Source organism: Mya arenaria, chromosome 4 (genome assembly GCF_026914265.1).
Source record: "Mya arenaria isolate MELC-2E11 chromosome 4, ASM2691426v1".
Lineage (NCBI taxonomy): Eukaryota > Metazoa > Mollusca > Bivalvia > Myida > Myidae > Mya > Mya arenaria.
Window position 1 is genome coordinate 7,255,998 of NC_069125.1, and position 26,822 is coordinate 7,282,819.

At 34.0% G+C, this 26,822-nt stretch overlaps 1 protein-coding gene, 1 long non-coding RNA gene and 1 pseudogene across 2 annotated transcripts; all 3 read right to left on the reverse strand.

The window, feature by feature from the left end:
- Positions 1-2,267: 2,267 nt before the first annotated feature.
- On the reverse strand, positions 2,268-3,601 carry LOC128231586 (uncharacterized). Its single transcript, XR_008260388.1, has 2 exons — positions 3,433-3,601; positions 2,268-2,732 (listed from the first exon to the last, which is right to left on the reverse strand). It is a non-coding gene; the product is annotated as an uncharacterized LOC128231586 (long non-coding RNA).
- Positions 3,602-8,051: 4,450 nt separating this feature from the next.
- LOC128229794 (protein ABHD15-like) lies at positions 8,052-9,566 on the reverse strand (annotated as a pseudogene).
- A 12,234-nt stretch (positions 9,567-21,800) lies between these two features.
- On the reverse strand, positions 21,801-24,178 carry LOC128231585 (protein ABHD15-like). Its single transcript, XM_052944599.1, has one exon. It carries the CDS (start codon positions 23,312-23,314, stop codon positions 22,127-22,129), a length of 1,188 nt encoding a protein of 395 aa, XP_052800559.1. The 5' UTR covers positions 23,315-24,178; the 3' UTR covers positions 21,801-22,126.
- Positions 24,179-26,822: the final 2,644 nt, after the last annotated feature.

Consider the following 26,822-nt stretch of genomic DNA (forward strand, 5'->3'; position numbering starts at 1 on the left):
AAGGCGAAAATTGAATTTACGTGCGAACGTTCTACGGGCCGCAAAATAATAATCGAAAATCGCCCGGGTCGAAAACTGATAATCGCTGAGTCATGCAAATAATCGCGAAATCCTTGTACAAATGTGTTACTATATATATTAACATATGTATTAACCGGTAATAAACGGTAAGTTGTTAATTCCCAAATATATATTTATTTAAATTTTTAAGACAATTCTTAAATTTGCCAACATTTTCTGGTTCAAAGTGAAGTGTTCTGATTTCATCAAGGGGAAGCAACTACAATGGATTTTAAAAGTAGTTTTGAAAGTTGATATTTTCACTTCTATTTCCACTGTTGTTATTTCACTGATAAAACCCCATATTTCATCGAAAAGCATGAAAGAATTAATATTATCTGTAAATACCGGATTATCCAAACTTAGAATATCGTCAATATGTATAAAAGTTTTCTTGAATTTGTCAGCAAAGGCAGATCTCAAGACTTAGATTTTTTCAACATACATTCACTTTCATAGCAGTATAAAAAGAGGTCTGCAAGTAAAGGGTGCGCATAGGTGTGTTTTCCTTGATATCTTGAAATAAAAAAAAATTAACAGAAAGATTGGGATATATTTTAGCTGAACCATTTACCCTCTACATTATTAGTTTTAACCACATGTTTAGACTTTTTAAAAACACATATACAGCATCAGGCCAATTGCGCCTACGTAGAGCTACGGCGGTGACTATGCAACCAACAATTATATTTGAAGCCTAATAAAGGTGTTATTGCACTAATGAACACAACGTTGCTTTCTCTGTCTATCTCTTCCTAAGAACCGAACTGTCGAGACCACGTGGAAGTCGAGACGAATGCTGTGTATGCATCGAATATTGTGATGCATGTCCATGTTCAACCTTGAGATTGTAGTCAAAATAAATCGCATTATTGAATTAGTGCATTGCCTTGCATATTAACACAAATGAGCAGTTGCATTCGTTCAAAATAGTTTCAGCACGTTCCTGGATGAAAATTTATTAATTAGAGAATATCGTAATCATTTCAATAAACATCAGTCAGTTAATGGCAGCATTTAACGAAATGCACAAGCATGACACGGGATTGGAATATACGGATTTTCCTAAACAGATTGCGATATTTTTACTGTTGATACGATTATGCAGGAGGGTACACGTGTTCCGATTCTTCAACGGCTTAAGTAAGGATTTTTGAATCTGATCTGCAAGATGACGGCGAAACGTTAAAACAAGGAATTTGGCAACCAGTTTTCGCATTGTAAGAATTATATCCATATTTTTCTCGAATTTTTTTTCAAGCCATTAGGCTACTGAAAAAACTTTTTGAGGAAAACCTTCGACCAGTCTGATGTTTACAAATGTGGAAAGCGAACTATTTTTATACTTTGAAGGTAATTTTAATTCAAAATACATTACGTTTTGCAATGGTTCCTTCAGCATTATTCAAATGTGGTATTTTAATTTCCGGACGCTTTCTTTGCTGTACAAGAGCTTTCCTTGTCAAATTGTTTTGTTTTAACCACCTTATTGTGTAATTGTGTGGTGATAACAATTTTACCACGTTTTTGGCATCTGAGCTTTATGAAATTTGACAAGCATTTATGAAAAATACCAAACTGTGCGACATATTGAACTTGTTACCAAGTTTTAAGTATTATAACACCATATGTTTAATACTTTCTATGTTTAGGTTTGTCTATTTGATTGTCCGTCCCTTTTTCTACAAATGTTAACAAAACAATCTTCTTACACGTGTTTGCTCTCCTTTGCCAGTTTGACCTAAGGAACAATACATTTGGTCCGATTTAAATGGTTACCTATTTTATACTAATCCCTCTTGAAGACTCCTATTGATATAAACTGACACTAGAGTGATTACACAGATTCACTTTTGGCTGTAGGAATATCCAATAGGTAATTTGAAACCAACTTAACATACCACTAGCTGATTTAGCCCCACCCCTCCCCCTCCCCTAAACTCGTCTACGTTTACTTTTTATGTCAACATCGTAGAAAAGCAATCAGATACGTTGAAAATGAACCATTTCGGTCTAGGAATTTTTAAAACTATAATTCGGGAGTACCTCAACTCCCTGCCACCCTTTTTACCATATAATTTTAGTTCTTAGGGAGGGATGCATGTCATAATATTGCGCCCCTAAGTTACGCCTCCGTTTACTTCAATTCATGGAGCTGTCCCTACATCGTTTCATCGCCTAAAGCATTGTTTATGCAAACAAAATGATTCATATCTTAAACGCATTTAATGCGATTTATTCAATAAATATGAAGCACAAAAATATATTATACAGCAAACAATTACATACATCAGCGCATTCTAATGTGCACACAAATATAAACTCTTACAAGCAAAACCAATTGAATAGCATTGCGTTAATAGTTCAATGAATTGAGAAAAAAGGTAGTATGCATTATTAAAATTGCGTATTGTGATATTTGCTATAAGCAAATGATAATAAGTTGTTGTTTTTTATCACTTATAACACGTCTCAATTACAGTTTAAGCAAGGTGTAATTATAGCACATAATCTTTGACAAAATCTCAGCTGCAAGCGGTCACATGCAGTATTTCAGTGACATCTCGGATGTCCCCTATTGCAGCACCATCCAAACCTTATCGAAGGGGCGCCGATACATCTTCCGGCATAACATTCAGAGGAACCGCAAGATATCGCACAGCGACACGCGGCTGAAATCACCAATGTCATACTAGTTTATCATTTTATCGTGTAACTTGCGGAAAATTCGACAAAATAACTAGGTGCCTGATAAACTTTACTGTCAAATTAGTTGGTCACGTGTTTTTGTTTTACTAGGTAAATTGGTTATGTGACAAATTCAGTTTTTTGATGAATTTCATTTCCTCAATACCTTTTTACCTTAACTAAAATAACTGCTGGTGAGCACTGATATTCAACGGTTTAGCTTATCCAAGATATTTCTTTAAATTTTAAATTGAATTGATAGGTAAATGACGTCATTTTAATGACGCTGAATAAACTTAACGACAGCGATCATCAAGGGGAAATGATGTTTAATGTGAAAATTCAACGTTTTATCAATATATCGACAATTTAGGCATGCCACTCCGTTAGTTGATGCATGGGATGCCGAAGATGGCGAAAAGTAAACATATGTCAGTCAATAATTCCTCTGAGCTGTTTCGAGAATAATGATTTCTATGAAAATCTTCTTAACATTAATGGATTAAATCTTGCCGATATATTTAAACATATGTTCAAATTCGTTGAAATCGATATTAACTGTATTTTAAAATAAATATGACAATATTTATAAAATTTCGAAAAAATATTTTCGTCTCTCAACAATATGACAATATCTAAGTTTACTAAGATGAATTAAAATGTACAATACACTAATTTACCTACCTCCGGCCCTCGGATTAGGAGTAGTTCCTGACACAGCAAGTATCATAATGCAGAAAATCAGTATGCCGCGCATTTTATTATTGGTAAGCTATCCTGATCATCTCTTTAAATACGAAATCACATCAATGTCGATGAAATCATATTAAACCTGGATAACATTTGTTTTCAAACCTTTTTTCTCAAAAGCTCTCCTGGGCAAAAAGTGGAAAGAACTAAAGGCGCTCATTTCATTCAATGATTACTTTTCCCGAAAATATATGACGCCGGTATAACATATAATATTAAAAAAAAAAACGCAAAAAATGAATACACTGGTTGCAGACGCTTTACCAATAGTTATTATTGTATGGTCAGTGTAACCCTGAACTATACTTATCGGCAGTTTATAGGGCAAATTACACCAAAAACGTTATTACAGTGTTTTCTTTGGTCTAATTTAACAAATGACAGTGAATCAAAGCATAGCAACCTCAAACCATTTGATCCTTATAGGTTTTGAACCTGAATGGTGATTTTTAAATTTTGTTTATCATGCTGGATCTACAGGATCTGATTTTTGGCTCAACTTTGCATTGCATTGTTTGTACTCCTACGCCGGATCGGGTCACTTTATCCAATTGAAAGTGGTTAGACCAACCTTTTCTTCTTCTTTTTTGAACTAATTATCTTATCAGATGCTCTTCTTTTCCTGCCGTTGCTTAATGTTTATAACACAAGTAGAACCTTTTTTCCATATATGGTGTGGTGTCCGGGGTCGTAAAGATCAGAAATCAATACTTGTATGCGTGTCAATCGGTTAAACCATTAAGGAATATATGGGAAAATTTATTGGTTTGTAATATTCAGGTATCAACCAGGGCATGTCTAAAGTACCAACATATGTGCTAAAATGAGATAACGATTGTCTCCTTTTAATCAAAACGTAGCTAATTCTGTTAAGAAACAATATTCACAGAAGATATGGAGTATAAGAAAATAACCTCCCCCTTCCTCTTTTCTAAAACTGATTTGACTGCAAAGGTTGTGTTTTTCAAAGAGTTCTCAAATCGTCATCAAATTTTGGAATAGAGCTTCAAATCCAACTTTTTTGTACAATGAAAGTATTAACATACTTAACTTATAAAGACTGATATAAACGAAAATAAAGGATTTTTTTATAGGAAAAGATCCACTATTACTGCATTTCATTGTTGAGATTGTCGACAATCGTGTGCAAGTACGCTTTTCAAGCGCTCGATTGATTACGAACCAAAATAGTATTGAGAAAGTCCTGATATGAACAGAATAAGATGCAGAAAGACACTAAGTATTTTAAGGGATTAACTTAAGTTTGAAACCATCAAATTTGAACTGGAATGAACACAATACAGACCATATACCAATGACTATATTTCAGTTGTCTTCAAGACTGTATTTTTAACAATGCAACATCATTCCTTGGAAAATAACAGCACGAAAAATATATATCGTACGTTATTACGAACAGGTAGGCGAACAATTGCAGTTGAACAGTTCTTGTTATCGATTCAACTGACGACATACTTGTTTACAATGATCGCGACGGAACAGCGTCATACAAAAAAATAATGATAAACTGAGATTTGTTTTTTAACAATTATTTTTACACAATACAATGTTTGCGACGTTACAGTCTGGTGCAGATGTATACTTGGTCACATGATTTATCAATTTGAGACAAGCGACAGGCCTTGGCCGAGGTATTGTGCAACCTTGAAGATTTCAAAATCTGTATACATGGGTCTTAAAGATATATATCGATGAATATATAAAGGTTGCACAATACCTCAGCCAAGGCCTGTTGGTTGTCTCAAATAGCTTTCTGGACCACATAGTAACCGAGGAGACATTGCTCTTGCTCCTTTGGAGGGGAAAACAAATTAAGCGTCTTCTATTTGTCTGTGTTGACATGTCATTTACTCTTTTCATTAAAGCAATTAAATTTATCGGAGTCAACCGATTTAATAAAAAAAAATCAAATGTGTATTCTATTTTATTGATGAGGTACTCCGAATGTAAAACAACAATATATTTTCCATACTGGTCAATCATTTAAACGTGTGCCACATTGGTAAACTTTGCCGACGGGAAATAACTTCTAAACAGACGTATAGCAAATAAAAATATTTCGTCCACATCCCTTGCTTAAGGCAAAACACGATTAATATCTCATTTAAAACGAAGGTTGTATCAGTGCATACACTTGCAGTATCAGTGCGTAAAGTCGGATTTTTCTTTTCTAATATACTTTCAAATTGGACTCATAATCCTTTAATCTATGAAGTATTTCTGGGAAAGCTAAGTTAATATTAATCTTCTTTTAGAAACATATTATATTTACATTATCTGCAAGTGTTTGGAATCACTTCGACCAGGAAACCCAAGAATAGTATACATAATAGATATTAAATTGATGTTTTTGTTTGCTTGACCTCACGGATTGCACTATATTTAATCACAATGAAATCGTATGCACACATTATTTAATACCTTTATTAAAGATGTCAGATAGCTGTCTATGTATGACTTGGAGGTACCTTTAACGAGGCACTGTTGCGCCGGCTGGATTCATTCATGTGGAAATGATGAATATATCTTATCAAAAGTTTCTAGTTTTTGTGATTAATTTGTTTATTCTTCATGTGCTTCAAGTTGATGCATGCTCCGATTTGGCTTATACATATAATTGTGCAATTACTTATAATTGTGCAATTACTTATGTTTACATGAATTACTTATTATTGCAGGAACAAGTGTGATGTTGGGAACTCATCCTCAAGTTTAACCCCGAGTGACCTCCTGTTTCGATGACTGATCCGAGGCGGTAACCCCAATTTTGGTACAAGTCTGAGGTTAAGAACTTATCCACTAGATAACCCCGAGTGACCTCCTGTTTCGATGACCGATCCGAGGCGGTGACCCCAATTCGGGTACAAGTGTGAGGTTATCAACTAGATAACCCCGAGTGACCCCCTGTTTCGATGACCGATGCGAGGCGGTGACCACAATTTGGGTACAAGAGTGAGGTTGGGAACTTATCAACTAGATAACCCCGAGTGATATTCTGTTTCGATGACCGATGCGAGGCGGTGACCCCAGTTTGGGTATAAGTGTAAGTTTGGGAACTCGTCATCAAGTTTAACCCCGAGTGACCTCCTATTTCGATGACCGATGCGAGGCGGTGACCCCAATTCGGGTACAAGAGTGAGGTTGGGAACTTATCAACTAGATAACCCCGAGTGACCTCCTGTTTCGATGACCTGTCGAGGCGGTGACCCCAATTTGAGTACAATAGTGAGGTTGGGAACTTATCAACTAGATAACCCCGAGTGACCTCCTGTTTCGATGGCCGATGCGAAGCGGTCACCACAATTTGGGTATAAGTGTAAGTTTGGGAACTCGTCATCAAGTTTAACCCCGAATGACCTCCTATTTCGCCGACCATTCTAATGCGTGACCCAAACTTTAATTGATATGCAGAAATGTTGATGTGTGTGTAGCCTTTATGTGATGTTTGTACGTTGTGGGTCTCTTGTCACATGTGTGCTACGCATAGAGCCTTTAGTTTTGGTCTTTGTTTACTTTTTCCCATTCTGATTTTCATTGATTTCCCATTTTATTATTTTTGAAACATCGCAAAACATATCAATAATTTTTAATACTAAATATGATTTGCAACCATGCCACTATGAAGAAAAACAACAACGTTATTTTAGCATTGGAATGCATAAAACATTACTTAAAAATCCCTTGCTCTGTTAAATCAATGAACTAATTCGGTGCTCAAGATATTTTATTTATATATAATATAAAGCCCTTATTTTAATCCACTGTAATCTAACAGTAGTAATGACATTTCTTCCAGAATATTATAAGTGTACATTGTTTTAAAGAATCATTCACTGTTTTTTTATGTCTCTTATGGAATTAGCCAATTTTAGTTTTAACAGGCTGAGTACTTGAGGTAACTTTAATCAACTATATCATTTATTTTACTTTACACCTCATTGCCTTCAAGTTAATACCATCCTATACTAGGCTTATATGTTTAGGTTTGTAATAACTGAAGGTGCAGTGTGTTCTTGTTTCACTGACCGTTCCAAGTAGGTAACCAAGACATTTGCTTAATTTGTATGTTTATGAATGTGTGGTATGTCTGTTTTGTATTGCACGTTGTTTTTCGTTTTGTGTCTCGAAGGTTTATACTGTCTGGCTTCATGCAGGGCCAATATTAACCATGTTGCTTCTTGACTACGTTTTATACACCACTAAATTAACCGAAGGATTTCGCATACATCGGTGCATTTGTTTGGTACATACGAACGTGAATTATTTGTATACAATGTTTTCGACACAACGATAACGTCCTTAATACACAAAATCATCCTTGCATAGAGCTACTTTAACAGACAACTTGCTTTTTTGAAGTTTATACTCTTAGTTATAAACAAATAAATTAAAACCGTACGTGCTTTTCAAATGTTTTAAATAGGCGAAGGGCAAGAAATAATCTTACAAAGAATTGTTTCAATAATAACAGATGGTATTCAACAAATGGTATACAGTAAAAAATGGCCCAGCGATTGCACGAAACAAAATAGTCCATTTATGATTTATTCTTGTTACGTAGGTATCAAATTGTTGATCTTGCAGTCCGTTTACCGTAATCTATCCTATTGCCCTTGTTTGTGAAATCTGAAACAGAATCTAAATAATCAAGGACCAATTCTGCCCAGCTTAAATCCAACATTTTGTCAATAAATCCACAATGGCCACCCTTTTTAGTAGACACCATAAAGATATAAGGATATTACTTGCAAAGTTCATATGGAATGTTCATTTTGGGATGAAATGGATCGTCTATACTGTTTATAAAAAGCGATGGAACGGCGATTTCGTCTGCGTCCCTGAAGAGATTGTTGCGTTCTATGAAATCATCGATGCTTAAAAGTTTGTACAGTTTTGTAAAAAGAAGTTCTTCGAAGCGTTTGAAAAACCAACAATTAAGTAATTCATGAAAATTCACAATTTTTGATTATGATTTTGAGTGAGCACTTAGAATGAACTTCAATTTCAACATGTAAAACGTATCATAAATTCCTTGAATGCCTTTTGAGATCCTCTCGGCGCTATCGAAGCACGCCGATATACAGGCTGAAGCACAAATATTTGCCGATGATCCGAATTCACCGAGATAGGACATTAGATAGAACAGCCATTTCTGTATCCAACCATTGAAACCAAAGCTTTGGAAAAACGCCCATGGATAAATTTCACTACTTCACGCATATCGTATGAATCACCGGTACTCAAAATCTCTGCTGTTGCTAGCACCGAGTTTCCAAAACCTCTTGGATTAAGCACCACTGGTCTAAAACCTTTATGGACAGCTAGGCTACACATATTTGAGACATCGTATGTGCTCGCTGTTAATCCAGGAAGTATAATCAACACTGTACACCGCTTTCTTTTGTAGACTGAAACATACACAGCCCAGTCAAGCGCAACAACGCCGCGGTCTTTGATCTGCAAATATTCTCTGTCGTACTCCTTCCAGATATGTGGAATTACATACGGCACTTTCGTTTGCACATGCGCGTTCCTTAAATACCACGGTGGATCGAATTTGCGGTTCATAAGTCTGTATTGCTTTAAAAGATGGGATGCCAAAGCCGATTCTTTAAAGTACAGTTTCGGAAAAGTTGAAGATGGTTCCATGAAAGATTTGACATAGATAAAAAAGAATGGTCCCAAAGAAAGCCACTATAACTGAAATCGATGTAATCCCTGAGTAAACAGTATAGAACATTTTGCAACTTTACTATTTTCAGCGGAGGGCGCACGGGAATGTGTCCTTATCTTATAAGTTCTAGTAAATGCTTGTTCAACAAAGTGCGGTCAAGTAACTTATTTAATCCTGTTCTCCGACATATCACTGGTATATATATATATATATATCTTACATCTATTCCCCGTGACTTTGACCTATCCACTTGTTCGCCGCCCTGTCTTTCACACTGCGTCCTACACTGCTGATCAGATAAAATGTTTCCCTCGATGAAGCGATTTGGTGTACGGTGCCTTTCATAATATGCCTTTTTACAATATATTTTCATGGTTTATTTAAACGGTATTCGTTGATAACGGAACCGGCGGTCACTATTAAATGTCATCGCGTTAATGCGAATTTATTACCATACTCTTTACTGTGTGATATTTGATATTTTTAACTCCAAATTTGAAAGCATTTCCTGCTCTCGTTCAAAAAGCACACCTATTAACTTAATTTTCTTTTGTTGAATGTTACTTTACATTATGACTTTATTACCAAGAGCTATATGATATCCATGCTTCCTCTGTACGTAATAATTTAATAAATTAACGTAATTTTATATCTAAACGAAAACAAAATTACACATTAACTTAGTTCCACTATCTATTCATGATATCTAACATTTCAACTTTTCTTACATAATATTCTTTCAAACTTCTCTCCTTACCATTGATATTCTAAAATTATCCATGATAACGCTTAGCATCAAAATGTATTCAAGAATGATCTGTTCTCTTGTGCATAGATTATTATCCGCTTAACATCTTCTTTTAATCCTTTTTACCGCATCCTACAACGTGAGCACAATGACATAACAAGGGCATAATTAATACATTTCTTTAAAGTTTGAGAGTTTGCATTAGAGGAGTTGAACCATATGTGCTTTTGCGAATAGATAAAAAATAACGCTGTCGATCTAACTTTTCTTCGCATTTAAGTATACCTGGCGCTACAACAACCAATATTCTCAGATTTTATTTGTTTCTCGCTGTCATTGTTATGATCCTAAGATCACCAGTTTTACATTCACATGTGCGCATAACAGGCATAGCGCTCTTTACACGCATAATCACAATTATACTAAATGATAACCAATTTGGCTTTAGAGGCAAACGTAGTACTGTTGATTGTATTTATGTGTTGTCATCTATTATTAATATGGTTATTAATACTGATAAAAGAAAATTATACTGTGCCTTTATAGACTTTCGTAAAGCGTTCGATGTTGTGTATAGAAATGGTATATGGTACAAATTGTTACAATATGGTGCATCAACCAAACTTGTATCGATGCTCAAAAAAATATATGAATCAGTGAAATCATGTGTACGTGTAAGATCACAATATAGTGACTATTTTGATAGCAATATGGGTGTTAAGCAAGGTGAGCCTCTTTCACCGTTGTTATTTCTGTTTTTTATAAATGATATGGAAGATAGTTTAAGTCGAGATTGTATTGATACAGTCACTATTGACGAAATTCGTATATTTATGCTGTTATTTGCAGACGATACTGTCTTATTTTCATATACTGAGCAAGGTTTGCAGCTCTTACTGAATAAATTACATGTATATTGTAATACATGGGGTATAACTGTTAACATAGATAAAAGCTTTGTAATGGTATGTCAAAAAGGAAACAGAACTGAGAATGTTAATTTGATGTATGACGGGCATAAACTTGATGTTGTTAAAAAATTCACATACTTAGGTGTTGCAATATCGCAAAATGGTACATATTTGCAATCACAAAAACAGTTGTCAGAACAAGCACTGCGTGCTTTGTATTCTTTAATCGATTGTTCGATGTTATATCTTTAGATATACGTGATAAATTAAAGTTATTTGATGCTATGATAAGCCCCATACTGAATTATGGTTGTGAAGTATGGGGTTTCCATAGAGCTCAGGATATCGAGAGAGTTCAATTAAAATTCTTGAAACAAATTCTAAGTGTTAGACAGCAGACTTGTAATGCTGCAGTATATGGTGAATTGGCAAGATTCCCATTATCATTGTTTAGAAAAATTAGAATAATTAGATTTTGGTATAAAATAAAACGTTATCCTGGGTCTCTTTTATATAAAGTTTATAGTATGAAAAATAACAATGGTATGTATATAAATACATGGACACTAAAAGTGAAGGAACTGCTCGATGAGCTAGGATTTACTTTTATGTTTGATTGTGAAAATGTTACACGACTGCAATTAGAGGCTGTTGTAAGACGGTTGTATGATAATTATTTGCAACAATGGTATACGAGTGTTAGAAACTCAGATAAATTACAATATTATGTTGGTTTTAAACACGATTTTGTCATTGAAAAATACTTGTCTTGTATAAATAATAACAAATTACGGATATGTTTAACTAGATTTAGATGTTCAGCACACTGTCTTAATATTGAAGAAGGGAGATATAGGAATATTAATCGTGAAGATAGAAAATGTGTACATTGCAATATGAATGTTGTTGAAAATGAGTATCATTTTCTTTTGATATGCCCAAAGTATAGAGACCTTCGTGTCAAATATTTACCAAGATATTATTGCCAATGGCCAAACATGACCAAATTTAATACTTTGTTAAGTACTGACAATGTTAAGCTGTTAAATAACATAGCAACATATATATCGTTTGCTACAGATAGAAGAAATGCTTAATTGTATAAATTCTATTATACCATGATATTATAAAACATACTTTTCTCTTTTGATGTTATACTGATATCATTAAATGCCATCTTGTGTATATGTTTTTGGCAATGTTCAATTTGAATAATGCTAATAAAATTTTGACTTGACTTGAATTAAAGGGACACGTTCACGTTTTAGTGGGTAGGACATAAAATAAATAATTTCTTGTGAAAAGTGATATAACGCTGGTTATAAGAATTAATCATCATCAAATTTCAAATAAAAGCTTTATTGTAAATAGTAATGACAGAATATGAATAATTTTGCAGAAAAACCTAAGTAGCGATATTAAAAAATAAATTATTTTAGGCATTTACAAAATAAATCAGAAGAGTGTCTTCCTCTTGCTAATATCTGCGTATCTGCCACTTGTTGTTTTATGTTTATTTGTAACTGTAACTTTAATACCTTAATTCGAACAAATTTGAAAATGTTGCAAACGCAAAACATGTAGACAAGTCCCTTTAAACACCTGCACTTCTATATCACTGTATCACTGTCAAACTAATGTATGTTATGTCAATGAAAATTCATCAAATGCTTTCCATTCAAAATAAGCCACCAGTTTATGAAATGTGGATTATTTAAATGAGATATGTTTGATTGATGAACAGCAACATGGCGCGGTATATATTACACGCGACTGATTGAAATACAATCCACAGTATGAAATGAACACGTTTTGATATAAACCGCTGATAAACAGCGACATGATTCCGATCTACTTACAAATATTTCATTTGAAAACAAACTCTGTCAGATATGTTATACAAGAAAACATTTGATTTCAATAGAGCGAGTAATCTATTACAACTTATTTTCCTTTTTTATATTAATTTTCGATTTTGGATTAAAGAAAACTTAGGTCTGATTCCGGTAACATGGTAGATCTTGATTCTGTAACAGAAAAGGTAGGTAGGTTGGATTTTTTTTACAAGAATACATGTATAATTATTATTGATTTATATGTCTTTACTTCATGCATGCATATTTCTTTCATTTGAAACTTTTCATGTATGAAGTTACTGTTGAAACCCAGTAAGCCTTACGTACCCTTAGGCTTTTGTCTTCCTTTTGTCATGTGTTTGCACTCGATTTCCTTCATTTCAAAAACATAAATTTGGGTCAGTCCTAAGTTTTAGCTTACGTCAATTCACCGGAATCATTTCCTTTCTGTTTTGGCCTTACCGATATAAAAATAATTTTATGTTTCCAGTCCACGTTTTAGGAAATTGATAATTTCCACCGACTGGATTCCTTGGTGTTAAAGTTCTGCTTAAGGAAAAATGTCGTTCAGCGAAGCTACTGGCCAATCTGTGACCATCGGAAGTTTTTGCCCCATTGCTAATAAGAAAGTGTAAGATAATTGTCATTGGAGACAAGTTTTGTTGTTTTCCAATCATTATCAGGTAATAATTAGCCAACGTTACCAATATTTTTTCACAGCGATAACCAAACAGATGGTGTCGAGATAGGAGGTTATACGTTGAGGGAGGTCGGATTAGATTCGTTAATTTGCAGATTCTGATTTCTCGAGGCGCTTGCCGAATCAAACAAATTACACTTTCGTCGATTACAACTTCCTGCACTAATAACCTTCTTATAACTTTATATGAAATACAGAGGCATTTCTGAGCGTGCGGTAAATGTTATAAAAGGGCACTTAATTAAAAAAGTAATTCCTGCTTAATTATGCTGAATAAAAACTGTTTCCTGTAGTAAATGAAACAAGCTGTTGACAGCGATAATATATACTTATGCTAGAATGGATTTATCCGGCTAAGCGGGCTGCATTTCAATATGTTACACGTTATAACCTATTAGCATTTTAACATTAAAAACGAAAAATAATTTTCGCTGATCGGCAAGCAAACAAATCTGTTCTAAGTCGCAGAGCTGTTTCATTTTGTACGCAATCTCTCAAGGTTGGTTTGTTTAACTACAATTGTTGGAATTCATCATCATAATACGTCATGTTCTTACGCATTACTGCAGATCTATTACAGTGCTTATCTATCATTAAATATATATTCCAGTTTTTAATTTAAATGCTATAGACTCTAACTAGTAACGTATTGAAATGCAGGCCGCATTACCAGATAAATTTATTCTATCGCACGTGAATATTACCGCTGGCAACACCTATGTTCATTTACTAGATTATTTATTCCCATTTATAAGACTGATTGAAAAAGAATTACTTTTTAATTAAGTGCCATAAGATTAGATTAACTGCGCACACAGAAACGCCAATTGATTTATTTGAGCTAAGATAAAATAATAATTGCTGATGGGCGTGTTATTGCCTCTAGTAATCCTCCATAATGATGATCCTTGATCATACCTGTTGTTTCAACTAAATTAATCGAGATTCGAATATGGAATTACTTATTTTATGTTATATGCTAGACAACAAGATATTTCCCTTGGATGCTTTGCATCAATGGTTTCCTTGAATATGTTTTATCAACAAATATTACAAAAACTAATCACGTTTATTCCTGACCTTTATGTGACCTCAGATCCTGTCACTTTAACATTGAATATCATAATTAAGTATATATCCATCACACATTTGAAAGCGATACATATCACCAAAAATGACTCTCCGTATTCCAACACTTGAAATGCCTCCCTTCATAGCGGCAAAACAAGTAGCATTTAGTGTATTACTAAATATCATAATGGAAGCAAATATTGTGCGTAGCATGTTTAAACTTGCCTATTAATTATTGAAACCAGAAAGGCTTATTTAATAGATCTGCTTTTGGATCGAATTTTACTCTCGAGGATTTTTCAAAGATGCACTTGCCGAATATGCAAAACCCAACTGGAGTTAGTAATAACCTCCTGCACTAATGACGTTATTAAAGCTTTAATAAATACAGCGGAGTTTGTGCGGGACAGTAAATCTAATCGAATGGCAAACAATAAAAAAGTAATTCCTTCTCTATCATGCTTAATGAAAACAAATGATCTACTATCTGAACCAAGGTATTGCCAGCGGTAATATAACGGACGTTAGCATGCATTTGTTAGGCGGGTTGCATTTGAAATACGTTACAGTTTATAAACATATTTTATCGGGAGTACATTTTTGATGATAGACAAATCGGTCACAGCGTTTTAACATTTTATTGGCAAACACACTTCAGTTTTGTTTTGTTTTACTGCCTTTGTTGGCGAGCAGCACCTTTGTGCGTCCGGTTATTGTTCATTACTGCAGATCTATTACGTCCAACGTTATAAGTATTTATCATGTGTTTCCAGTGCGGATAGAATAATCCGACCTGAGGGCACGCGCGTAAGCAGGTTACGAGGCTTGCCGAGTTACCGGTCACGCAGCATGCCCGTTGTCGGATTTTTCGATCCGGACCGAAAAAACATGTCTGATATTTTTTCTTGCATACCTAAAATTATAATTTTGTGGAACAATTGATGTTGAAAACGCACTTTTGTACATTTCACCCAAAAAGCGCATGCGATGTTGTGTACTGACGTCAAAAAGCGCAGTAATTTTAAATCACTATCGACTTCAAATAGTTACTTTAAAAATTGCGCTTTTACGATTATTTATTTTCAATTTTAATTAAAAGTATTGAATACTTATATTTTTGATTGCGCTTTATTGAAATTGCATAATGTACTCTTCATAAACCATACAATAAAAGAAATAAGAAGTGGCGCGTTGTTGCGCGTGACTCATCTTACATGGGGGGTGTAATACGAAATTTTCCAGCACCGGAAACACAAGTTCGGTATGCAAGAATATGTTTTTACATTTCAATTCGGTGTTTTATTTAATTACTGCAGGTGCATAATGATGATCCCTGATCATAACCGTTGTTCCAACCCCGGTTCATGATTCTTTTCTTATTTCCACAATGAAATAACTTATTTGATGTTCAACACGTGCTGAAACTTGATGCTTCAATTTGTTTTCTACTTTGGTCATGAGCTTCTTTCGTTTGTTTTATCATAGGTTTATTCAGAAATACATGTAGACAAACTGTCCATGTGTATACATTTGAGAACATAATGTATATATTTAAGTTGTCAAGTGATCAATGCCATATTCATAATATACAGAACATATATGACATCCCGTAAAATACAAAACTAATAACTATTGTATACATGTATAGTAAAAACAATACATGACAATATATGACAGCGAGAGATCAGTGTGAAATAACGTTTATATAGGCTATCACTAGTCATAATAATAATGATACTTGTTTCTTAAACTGAATGCATAATTAACATACATGGCCAAATTTCTATTCACTTTAACATTTTCGGATTGCAATAATTCAACAAATTTTGGCAAGTTTGGTCTATTTCGATAATACTTCTTGATATATGAATTTCGTAATTCGTTATACAGAGGGCATTCAAGAATAAAATGAAATGCATCTTCCAAAATATCACACACAATACACTTTTTATTTTCAAAAGATATTGGTTCGGGTCTATGCCATCTTCCTGCTTCTATTTCTAATCTATGATATGATACTCGTAATTTACATAGATCTTTTCTAAATTTATATATATTAACATTTGTCAAATAAGGTTGCAACATAAAATTACAAAACATTGTATAAGTTCTTGCACGTGACGAGTTATTAAGTTCTGACCTCCAGTTTTGGATAAATGTATCATTAAGTCTAGGCTTCAACAAAGGCATAAATATATTTTCATCACCAACACCTTGATTCAACCAAGCATAATGTAATCAAAGAGATTGTAATAAAGTACATACAGATTTTGCCCAAGACTTACAATTTGGCTATGTTTCTATGTAACTTCACATTTGAATGTAAACACCTTTAGTATATTTATGATCTTCTAATTTAACAATTTTTAACCAATATCTTATTACATTAACAGCTCTTCTGCTTAACAAAGAAGTTCTACCAAGCTCTCCATAGATGACATTATTCTGAGTTTGAATTTTTAACACCTTAAACTTTTTTACAAAAATTTAAATGAATTCTTTCTAGAACAAGAGAATTATTTATAATAATACAATGAAAACCACAGGCACAAGCCTAGCCTGAAAATTCGACAAAAATAATTAAGAGGCAAAAGACAAGGGCCCGAACGACAATTTATCAAAGACACAAAGGTATAAATAACGGCTTGTGCTATTCAGTTATACCAATTGAACATGAAATTGGGTGAGTAAGCATTATTTGTTATTGCTGTTTCCTTCAACATTTATATTCATAGGATGTTTGTATGTGATCATTGAGTGCTTGAAGTTAATAGTTCATATGTTTTTTATTTCACTCTTGTCTTTCTTCTCCAAAGAGGTTTTGTGTTCGGAATTTTGGAACCAGTGTGATGTTACTGTCCATGCCAACACGATACCCCAATCTACGTATTATATATATTAAGACAAGTTGTTTGATTTTGTTTTGCGCTCAATAAATACATGTTGTCAACACTGCTTTCTGTGAAGACTTACAGTCTCTGGCAAAAACTAACTCGTGCGACTTCGTGTTCCGCTTGCAAGGTATGCTACTGTTTAACAGGAATATGAAGCAAAACAGCGTTAATTAGCCTGGTGTGCGTGAAAAGCAGTTATCAGGGGTATCATCTTCATTTATTGCTTACTATATTTTGAATGAATGCAATTTGTGCGTGTTGTTTTGTATCTTTGGGTAACCTCGTTAACTTCAGACGTTCAGCCTTTGTTGGCTCTTGAAACCCTGGGTTGGATTTTAGGCTGCTGGGCTGATTAGGGAATATATCGCAAGAGAATACTCTGTGATAAATATCATAGGCATCACAGCTTATTACAGTTTAAACAGTCTTTGGTTTTTTATACATCAGTATTAATTTTCTTAAGAAATGCAGACTTCCTAGTTAACCCATCAGTTTTTCCCATTCTTTGCAATTAGGTTTTTATACTTTAAAACATTTCATAACAAAGTCGTTAACTAGCTATTTTTATTTTGCTTATGGGAAAGACGTGAAGCCATTTGGACCTAGGGATTGGTTTCAAAGCAATGCCGTTAATCATTTGTAAGATGCAAAGGCACTAATGGTTTTAGAAAAAACTTATTGCGCAGTTTATTGGGCGAAATTTAAAAATAAGGAAAACATGCATCGAATGGAGAAAGACTGAAACATATTATTTGGAATGTTTCATGATAACGGATTCCTTTGGGTCGAACCTAATTTACCTATTTTGGGGTTTCAAATTAACCTTAAGAGTAGATGTTTATAATGAAAGTTTCGCTGCAGTTTCCTTTGCAATCTTTGCAAGATATGACATTTGACCGAGCATATAATATTTTTTAAGTTATTCACATAATTTCTCATGGCTTTTTTATCGACGGAATATACATTGGATGATTTTTATATTCAAAACTTTGTCTACAAATCACATCGCCTATGATTTATCAAAGATGTTTATGCTAGAGCATTAATGCAAAGACAGGAAACTAAATATTCAGTACTACAGTAAATACGATTTGACATATTGATCATAGAATGCACGAATCATTTATTTGCATTTCCTTAAAATAGCTCTCCTAACATTCCTCCTGCAGGCTGTTTATCGTATTATATTCTCAGTCACTGCTCTGGTGCCTTTCGAGTTCGCCGGTTTTCCGACTTTGAAAACACACCTAAAGGGAATGCTCTTTTCATCCGCACAAGAGTTAATGACGGCATCCAATAAACTTATCGATAAATACTATAATCAGTTGTTTAAAACATATTTCAGAAGTGTTCTCATTTTTAAGAAGACATGAATAGTTCTCGTCTTCTGTTATTCATACTGGTATAACTTCAACGACCTTATTGCTTAGCGTTCGACGTGCGTCGGGTAATAATGAGAATGTTCTTACAGCTGTATTTGTGTTTCATTGAAATGCGGTTGATCTACAAATGTGTATGTAAATGCCGGATAGTTTTGGTTTATGTTTAATGAAATAATTAAATAGCATACGTAGTATAATAACAGTATATCTAATATTGCATAATCTCTCTAAGCATTAAAAATGCCTGCTTTTTATATCCCCAAAACAATAACCTAAACAATCACTGCAAATGGATATATTATTTCGATAGCGACATTATCTCTGCGCATAGCCAATTATCCGACTTGTTGAACCAAATCAAACCCTTTATATGTTGTAAAACAGATTTTGCAATGATTGTAAACATAAATAATTACTCGAAATGTCGCATCATGCTTTTTTAATAGGCTTTAGATACTCGAAGACCATAAAAATACCATTTGCAAATGCCTGAATCCATCTGGAGCACCAGTGGGAAGTTGTTGTATTTACTGCAAGTTGTTAGTTCCAATTCCTTTATTATTGTAAGCTTGTCACTTGTATTTGTTCATCGCATATAATTCAAACGTTGTGCTCATGTATTTGAAGAAGTCATCAACTGGCCCCAATATCACGAAAATACTTAAGTCAAATCTCAACACATTTTATCCCATAGCATTAAAATTTGTTAAAAATCATATATGTTTTTTACAGTTTTATATTCGCATTCTATCATAGAATATGCTGATATAAGCCTTTGGTCGAATTCCAAGGAAAATATATTCTACAGCCAATAATTTGAGTACAATTCAGTATTCTTTATAAAAATACTCAAGTATATTTTTAGCTCTAAAATATTCTTTGAAATATTGAAAATATTTTTATTAACACATTCTATGAGAAAATACGTTTTCAAAAAGTATAAAACCATGCAAAATTTTGAAGAATATTATGCTTTTATATGGTGAAATGAGTTGAGACTGAGTTTGAGATTTGACTTGAGTATTTTCGTGATATTGGGCCCTGGTTATGACAAAAATCAAAGCTGAAGGTTAAAGTGACACTCTTATTCAAAATCATTACAAACACATTTATAACAAACGTAAATTTTGAGTGATAAACTTTTATCTACTTACCAAATAATGTATTTATGGAAAATATTAATTACTGATAACATAATTGTAACCAAATATTTAAAAGATGAAAACGTAAAAATATTAAATGATTGGTGAATGCTAAAAGATTTACTGTGATTTACTATAGCCTCATAAGGTCGAAATAGCGTGTTTTCTACACCTTTCTGTCAAATTATATTCAGTATCCTTCATAAGAACCATCGTTTTCGACATTTATTCATCCCTTTTAGTATATTATAGCAACTTTATTTTTTTCTGTAAATCTCATATGGTAGTAAGAGTGCATCTTTAACGCAAAGTAATTTAAACATAATATAACCTAAGAATCATGAACATTGAGCTTTTGTAACTATATTGACAAAGTTTAATCTTTGACGGGGATGACAAATTAAGCATCATCATTTCGTCTGTGATGATATTTCGTTTATTCTATACATTAAAGCAATTATCAGCGTCAACCAATTTTATTGAAAATCGAACTTGTATGATAATTTTTTGATGAGGTACTCAGAATGTTAAACCGCAATTCATTTTCCATTCAGGTCTATCATTTTAACGTGTGCCACAATGGTAAGTTTTGCCAATGGGAAATACCATCTAATTTAATATTTCGCCCACATCGCTGGAATTAGGAAAAATACGACTAATATCTGATTTAGTATCAAGCCTGTTATCAAGGCTGTTACACTATCAGTATCAGTTTGTGAAATCAGATTTTCTTTTCTAACATACTTTCAAAGTGGGCACATACGCATCTTTTTATGAATGAAGTGATTTTGGTAAATCTAAGTTAATAGCATTCGTTTTTAGAACTCATACTATGATAACGTTGTTTGCAAGTGTTTGGAATCAGTTCGTTCTTATATCTGGCCAGGACAACTGAAATACTATAATACGTAATAGCTATTTAGTCGATGCTTTCGTTTGCTTGACCTCAGGGATTCAACTATATAACAATTAATTTAAAATTGTATGAACATATAGTTTAATACCTTAATTAATGTCGGATTACTGTCCTTGTGTGACTGCAAAGTAACTCTAAGGAAGCACCGTTGTTCCAACTTGATTTATTTATATAGAGATGCTGCATTTAATTAGTTGGAAACTTTAGGAAAATATCATTTATTTTGTTAATATTGCAATGTTTTCAAGTTGTGCAATTACGAATAAAGTGCAATTACGTATAATTGTAAGATTTACTTTTAACTGTTGGAACAAGTCTGAGATTGGATGGCTATCATTAACCTCCTGTTTGGAAGACCGTTCAAAGGTGATGACCTCAATTTTGGGACAGATGTGAGGTCATCTAGTAGTTTACTCCCGAGTGACCTCCTGTTTGGATGACTGTTCCAGTGGGTTGACCCCAATTTTGGAACAAGCGTGAGGTTGAGCGTTATCATCTAGTTTGACCCCCAGTGACCTCCTGTTTCGATGTCCGTCCAAAGGCAGTAATCCCATTTTTGGGACAAGTTTGAGGTTTAGTGGTAATCATCTAGTTTAACCCCAGTGACCTCTTGTTTCGATGACCATTCAAAGGCGGTGACCCCAAATTCGGAACAAGTTTGTGGTTGGGTGGTCATCTTTTTTTAACCTCGAGTGACCTCCTGTTTCGATGACCGTTCAAAGGCGGTTATCCCAATATCGGAACAAGTTTGAAGTTAGGTGGTCATCAAGTCGTTTAACCTCGAGTGACCATCCGTTTCGATGACCGTCAAAGGCGGTGACCCCAATCTTAGGAAAAGGTTGAGTGGTTATCATCTAGTCCAACCCCCATGAACCTAAATATTAAAATCTGCGATCTTATTTTTGTCAGCAGTCTTAAATAACTTGTTTCCATAGACTTTGGCAAAAAATGGCTAGATCCAAGACAAAAAAAATAACAAAATTGATAAAACGTTCAATCTGTGAGAGTGCAGCTTTAACGAACATTGCATACATAAATGTTATGGGGGAATTTGTTTGACAACGACAACGTCCGTAATACACATAATAATCCATGACTACAATTACTTCTTCAGAAAATTTGCTTTCGAAGTTTCTACTCTTAGTTTAAAACTCTTCGATTTAACACGTTCCTTGATTTACAAGGTTTTAAATATAAACACGGGAAATAGAAACACAATAGTTAAAAAGAATTGTTCGAATATTGACAACAAATAATATACACAAAAAACACAATGGTACATTTATCAATTATTCTTGCTTTCTTGACATGTATCAAATTGTTGATCTAGCAGTCCGTTTGCCGTAATCTATTCTATGGCCTTTGTTTGTGAAATCTAAAACTGAATCTAAATAATCCAGGGCCAATTTTTCTGCCCAGCTTACATCCCACAGTTTGTCAATAAATCCACAATGGCCGCCCTGATTTGTAGACACCATTAAGATATGAGGATAGTACTTGCAAAGTTCATATGGGATGTTCATTTTGGAATAAAATGGATCGTCTAGACTGTTTATAAACAGTAAGGGAACGGCGATTTCGTCTGCGTCCCTGAGGGGATTATTGCGCTCTATAAAATCATCTATGGTCGAGATATTGGAAAGTTTGGCATACAATAGTTCTTCAAAACGTTTGAAAGACCAACAGTTAAGGAGTTCATGGAAATTTACAATTTTTGAAAGTGTGTTTGAGTGAGCACTTAGAATGAACTTCAATTTTAACATGTAAAACATATCGTAAATTCCCTGAATGCCTTTTGAGATCCTCTCTGGGCTATCAAAGCATGCTGATATACAGGCTGAAGCACAAATATTTGCCGATGATCCGAATTCACCGAGATAAGACAGCATGATAGAACACCCTGTTCCGTATCCAACCATTGAAACCAAAGCTTTGGGAAAACGCCCATGGATATATTTCACTACTTCACGCATATCGTACGGATCACCGGTACTCAGAATTTTTGCTGTTGTTAGCTCCGAATCTCCAAAACCTCTTGGATTAAACACCACTGGTCTAAAACCTTTATGGGCAGCTAAGCTACACATATTTGAGACATCGTATGCGTTCGCTGCTAATCCAGGAAGTATAATTAACACTGTACACCGCTTTCTTTTGTAGACTGAAACATGCAAAGCCCAGTCAAGCGCAACAACACCGCGGTCTTTCATTTGCAAATATTCTCTGTCGAACGCCTTCGAGACATTTGGAATTAAATACGACACTATTGTTTGCACGTGCGAGTTCCTTAAATACCACGGTGGATCGAATTTGCGGTTCATAAGTCTGCATTGCTTTAGAAGGTGGAATGACAAAGTTGATTCCTTAAAGTACAGTTTTGGTATAGTCGAAGATAGTCTCATGAAAGATTTTACGTAGATAAAACCACTAACAAGAATAGTCCCAAAGAAAGCCACAATAACTGGAATCGATGTTATCCCTGAGTAAACAGCAAAGAACATTTTGCAACGATGTTTTTTTTTCACGGAGGCGCACGGGAAAGTGTCGATAGCTTACCACTTTCATTTTATACCTTTTTCACAAAGTGCGGTCAATTCACTTATTTAATCCTGTTCTCTGACATATCACTGTCTTATATCTTACATCTGTTTACCGTGTCTTTTCTCATCCAATTCTTCGCCACCTTTTCACTCAAACTGATTCCGGCTTTGCTGATCAGATAACAAGTTTCCCTCAATGAAGCCATTTGCTTAAGGCCTGCCTTTCACGCAACCAATATTTTCACTGTGATCTATTGTCTAAGCTTTTGCTGTATGATCATACATAATATATTAACCACAAATTGTTCATTTAGTATGTTTACGTGCTGTTTGGTTGTAAAAAGTCCCGGCGTTTACTATTAAATGTCATCGCGTCAATGCGCATTTATAACCACTTCACTGTACAGTGTGATATTTAATCTTATTTACTCCAAATTTAAAAGGATTTCCTGTTCTCGTTCAAAAAACACATAAATTAGCATAATTTACTCTTTGTGAGTTGACGATGCGATTTCATAGTCAAGATCTATGTCACAATGTTTATGATATCCAAGCTCCCTCTGTACGTAATAATTTAACAAATAAACGAAATTTAATATTCAAACGCAAAGCCAAATTACACATAAACAATGTTCTCCTATTTATTCATGGTATTTAACATTTCAACTTATATTAACATTATTCTCTTTCCTCTCTCCTTGTCTCCTTGTCGTTGAATATCTAGTCTATAATAACGCTTAGCATCTGTTTCAGAATATTATCAAGCACGAACTATTCTGTTATATAAACTAGTATTCGCAGAACCTTTTCTTTTTAACCCTTCTAACGCATCCAACAAAATATATACAATGCCCTTACGAAGGTATAATTCCTATACACGTCCTCAACGTTTAAGAGTCTGCATCAGAGGAGATGCAATCGCTAGTTGAACTCTATGTGCTCTTGCGAATAAATAAATATAATGCTGTCGATCTAACACAGCGATACATGCATTCCAGTACACCTGACGCTACAACAAGTTCAACCAATATCCTCAGTATTTATTTGCTTCTCGCTCTCATTTTAATGATCCCATGATCACCAGTTTTATATTCACTATGCACACTTGCATAGTGCGTGTTACACGAATTCTAACAATTAAAGGGACTCATTCACGTTTTATACGGTGAGACATAAAACAAATAATTTCTTGTGAAATGTGCAATACAGCTTGTTTTGATAAATAAACATCATCAAAATTTAAAATAAGAGCTTTATTGTAGATTGTTATTTAAGGAAAATGACAGAATATGATTAAAATTAGAGAAACATGTTTGTAACGGTATTGGAAAATAAAATATTTTAGGCATTTACCAAATGCTGTTCAAAAGAGTGTCTAACTCTTGCTAGTATCTGCGTTTCTTCTAGTTGCTATTTTGTGTTTATTTGTAAATGCAAGTATAATAACTTAAATAGAGCAAATTTAAAAATGGTGCTAACATAGAATATGCTGTCCCTTTAAAACACTACACTTCTATATAACTGTATCACTTTCAAACAAATGTATGTAGTGTTGTTGAAAATTCATAAAATGTTTTCCATTCAAAATAAGGCACCCGTTTTATGGAATGTGAATTATTTAAACGAAATAAGCTTGATTGATGAACAGCAACATGCCGCGGTATGAAATACACAAGATTGATTGAAATACAATCCACTGTAAGAAAGCAACACGGTTTGACATAAACCGATTGAAATGTTCCGCTGATAAACGTACACATAATTCCGTTCTAATTACAAATATTTCAAAATACGGCTCTCTCAGATACTTTATACAAAAACAACGTTAAATTTCACTTGTGTGATTTATTCTATTTCATCATTTTCCATTTTTTCCGTTTTTATATACATACATGTATAATTATGTATTTTCAATTTTAGATTGAAGAAAACATAGGTCTGATTAATGTCACATGCTGTTGATCTTATTCCTGTAAACAAAAATGGTAGGTAGGTTGGGTTGTTGTTTAGTACAATACCTGAATACTTATTGTTTATTAATGTGTGTCTTCGCTACATTTTTGCATTTTCGTTTGCCATTTCTTGTACTCAGGTGTAACCCAGTAAGTTTTTATGTACCCTTAGGTTTTTTATCCTCTGTATCAATGTTTTCGCTCTACTTTTTTTTATCAAAACATAAAAAATAGGGTCGGCTCGTTAATTTTAGGAAAGGTCAGTTCACCGAAACTATACTTCTGTTTGTTTGTGTCTTAATGACATGAAACATGTTTCCAATCCACGTTTTGTGAAATTGATAACTTTCTAGCACTGGTTAGCTTTGGTGTTAAATGTCTGCTTTAGGAAAAATGTGTCAGCTAAGCTACCAGCTAATCTGGGACAATCAGTGTTTGCTTCATTACTAATTAGAAACGTGAAAAATACTTGCAATTGGTGACACATTCTCTCGATTTCTAATTTGTAATAGGTAAAGATTGGCCAACGTTACCAATATTTCTTTCGCAGCGATAAAGAAACAGATGGTGTCAAGATAGGCAGTAAAACGTGGAGGGTGGTCGGATAAGATTAGTTAATTTGCAGATTAAGATTTCATGCGGCGCTTACCGAATCTGCAAAAAAATCACACTCGAGGCGATTACAACTTCCACACTAATAACATTCTTATAACTTTACGAAATACAAAGGCATACCCGTGTCATCAGTAAATTTAATAAATGGCACTTAATTAAAAGGTAACTTCTGCTAAATCGTGCTTAATAAAAACTATTTCCTCTAGATAATGAAACAAGCTGTTGTCAGCGGTAATATATACGTATGATAGACAGAGAATAGTAGGTAATTGCCGTGGATCGAGGAAATCCCTAGGCTCACCCAATTAATTCCGCAGCATAGCCAGATAAACCTTCTCCATCCACGGCACTAACCTAGTATTCTATTTATCATGTAACTTTGTTTATAAAAACACTATCAATTACCTTAATATTATCAAGTACCTTCTTTCAAAAGGGTACAACTGTGTATTCCCTGTTGACATCGGCACATACGGTACTCATGCTGAAATGTGCTCAAAATAGTTCACAAATCTGTTCAATTTTAATCAACACGTTTGAAGTCAAAGTAATTGCATTTTTAATGCAAAATGTATTTCAATATCAAATCAACATATAAAATATTTTAAGCGTGCATAAACGTGGATCAGTCAGAGTCATCAAACATTAACTAATCATATTACAATTATCCCGCAAGTGGCAGACTACACAGTTTAATATCCCTGGTGTTTACAAATAATCGCCAAATGTTCAATGGATATAAAGTTTTGAATGTTCAGAACTACACCGGCAAAGAGAGAATTCATTTCTGTTATAAGTGCGAATTTGTCATTCGCTACAGAAATCGAATTAACCATCGTTGAACACTGCTCATTTATAGCATTTGCGGGTGGGGGTAAGTGCACATGTAGATTTTCTGGTCG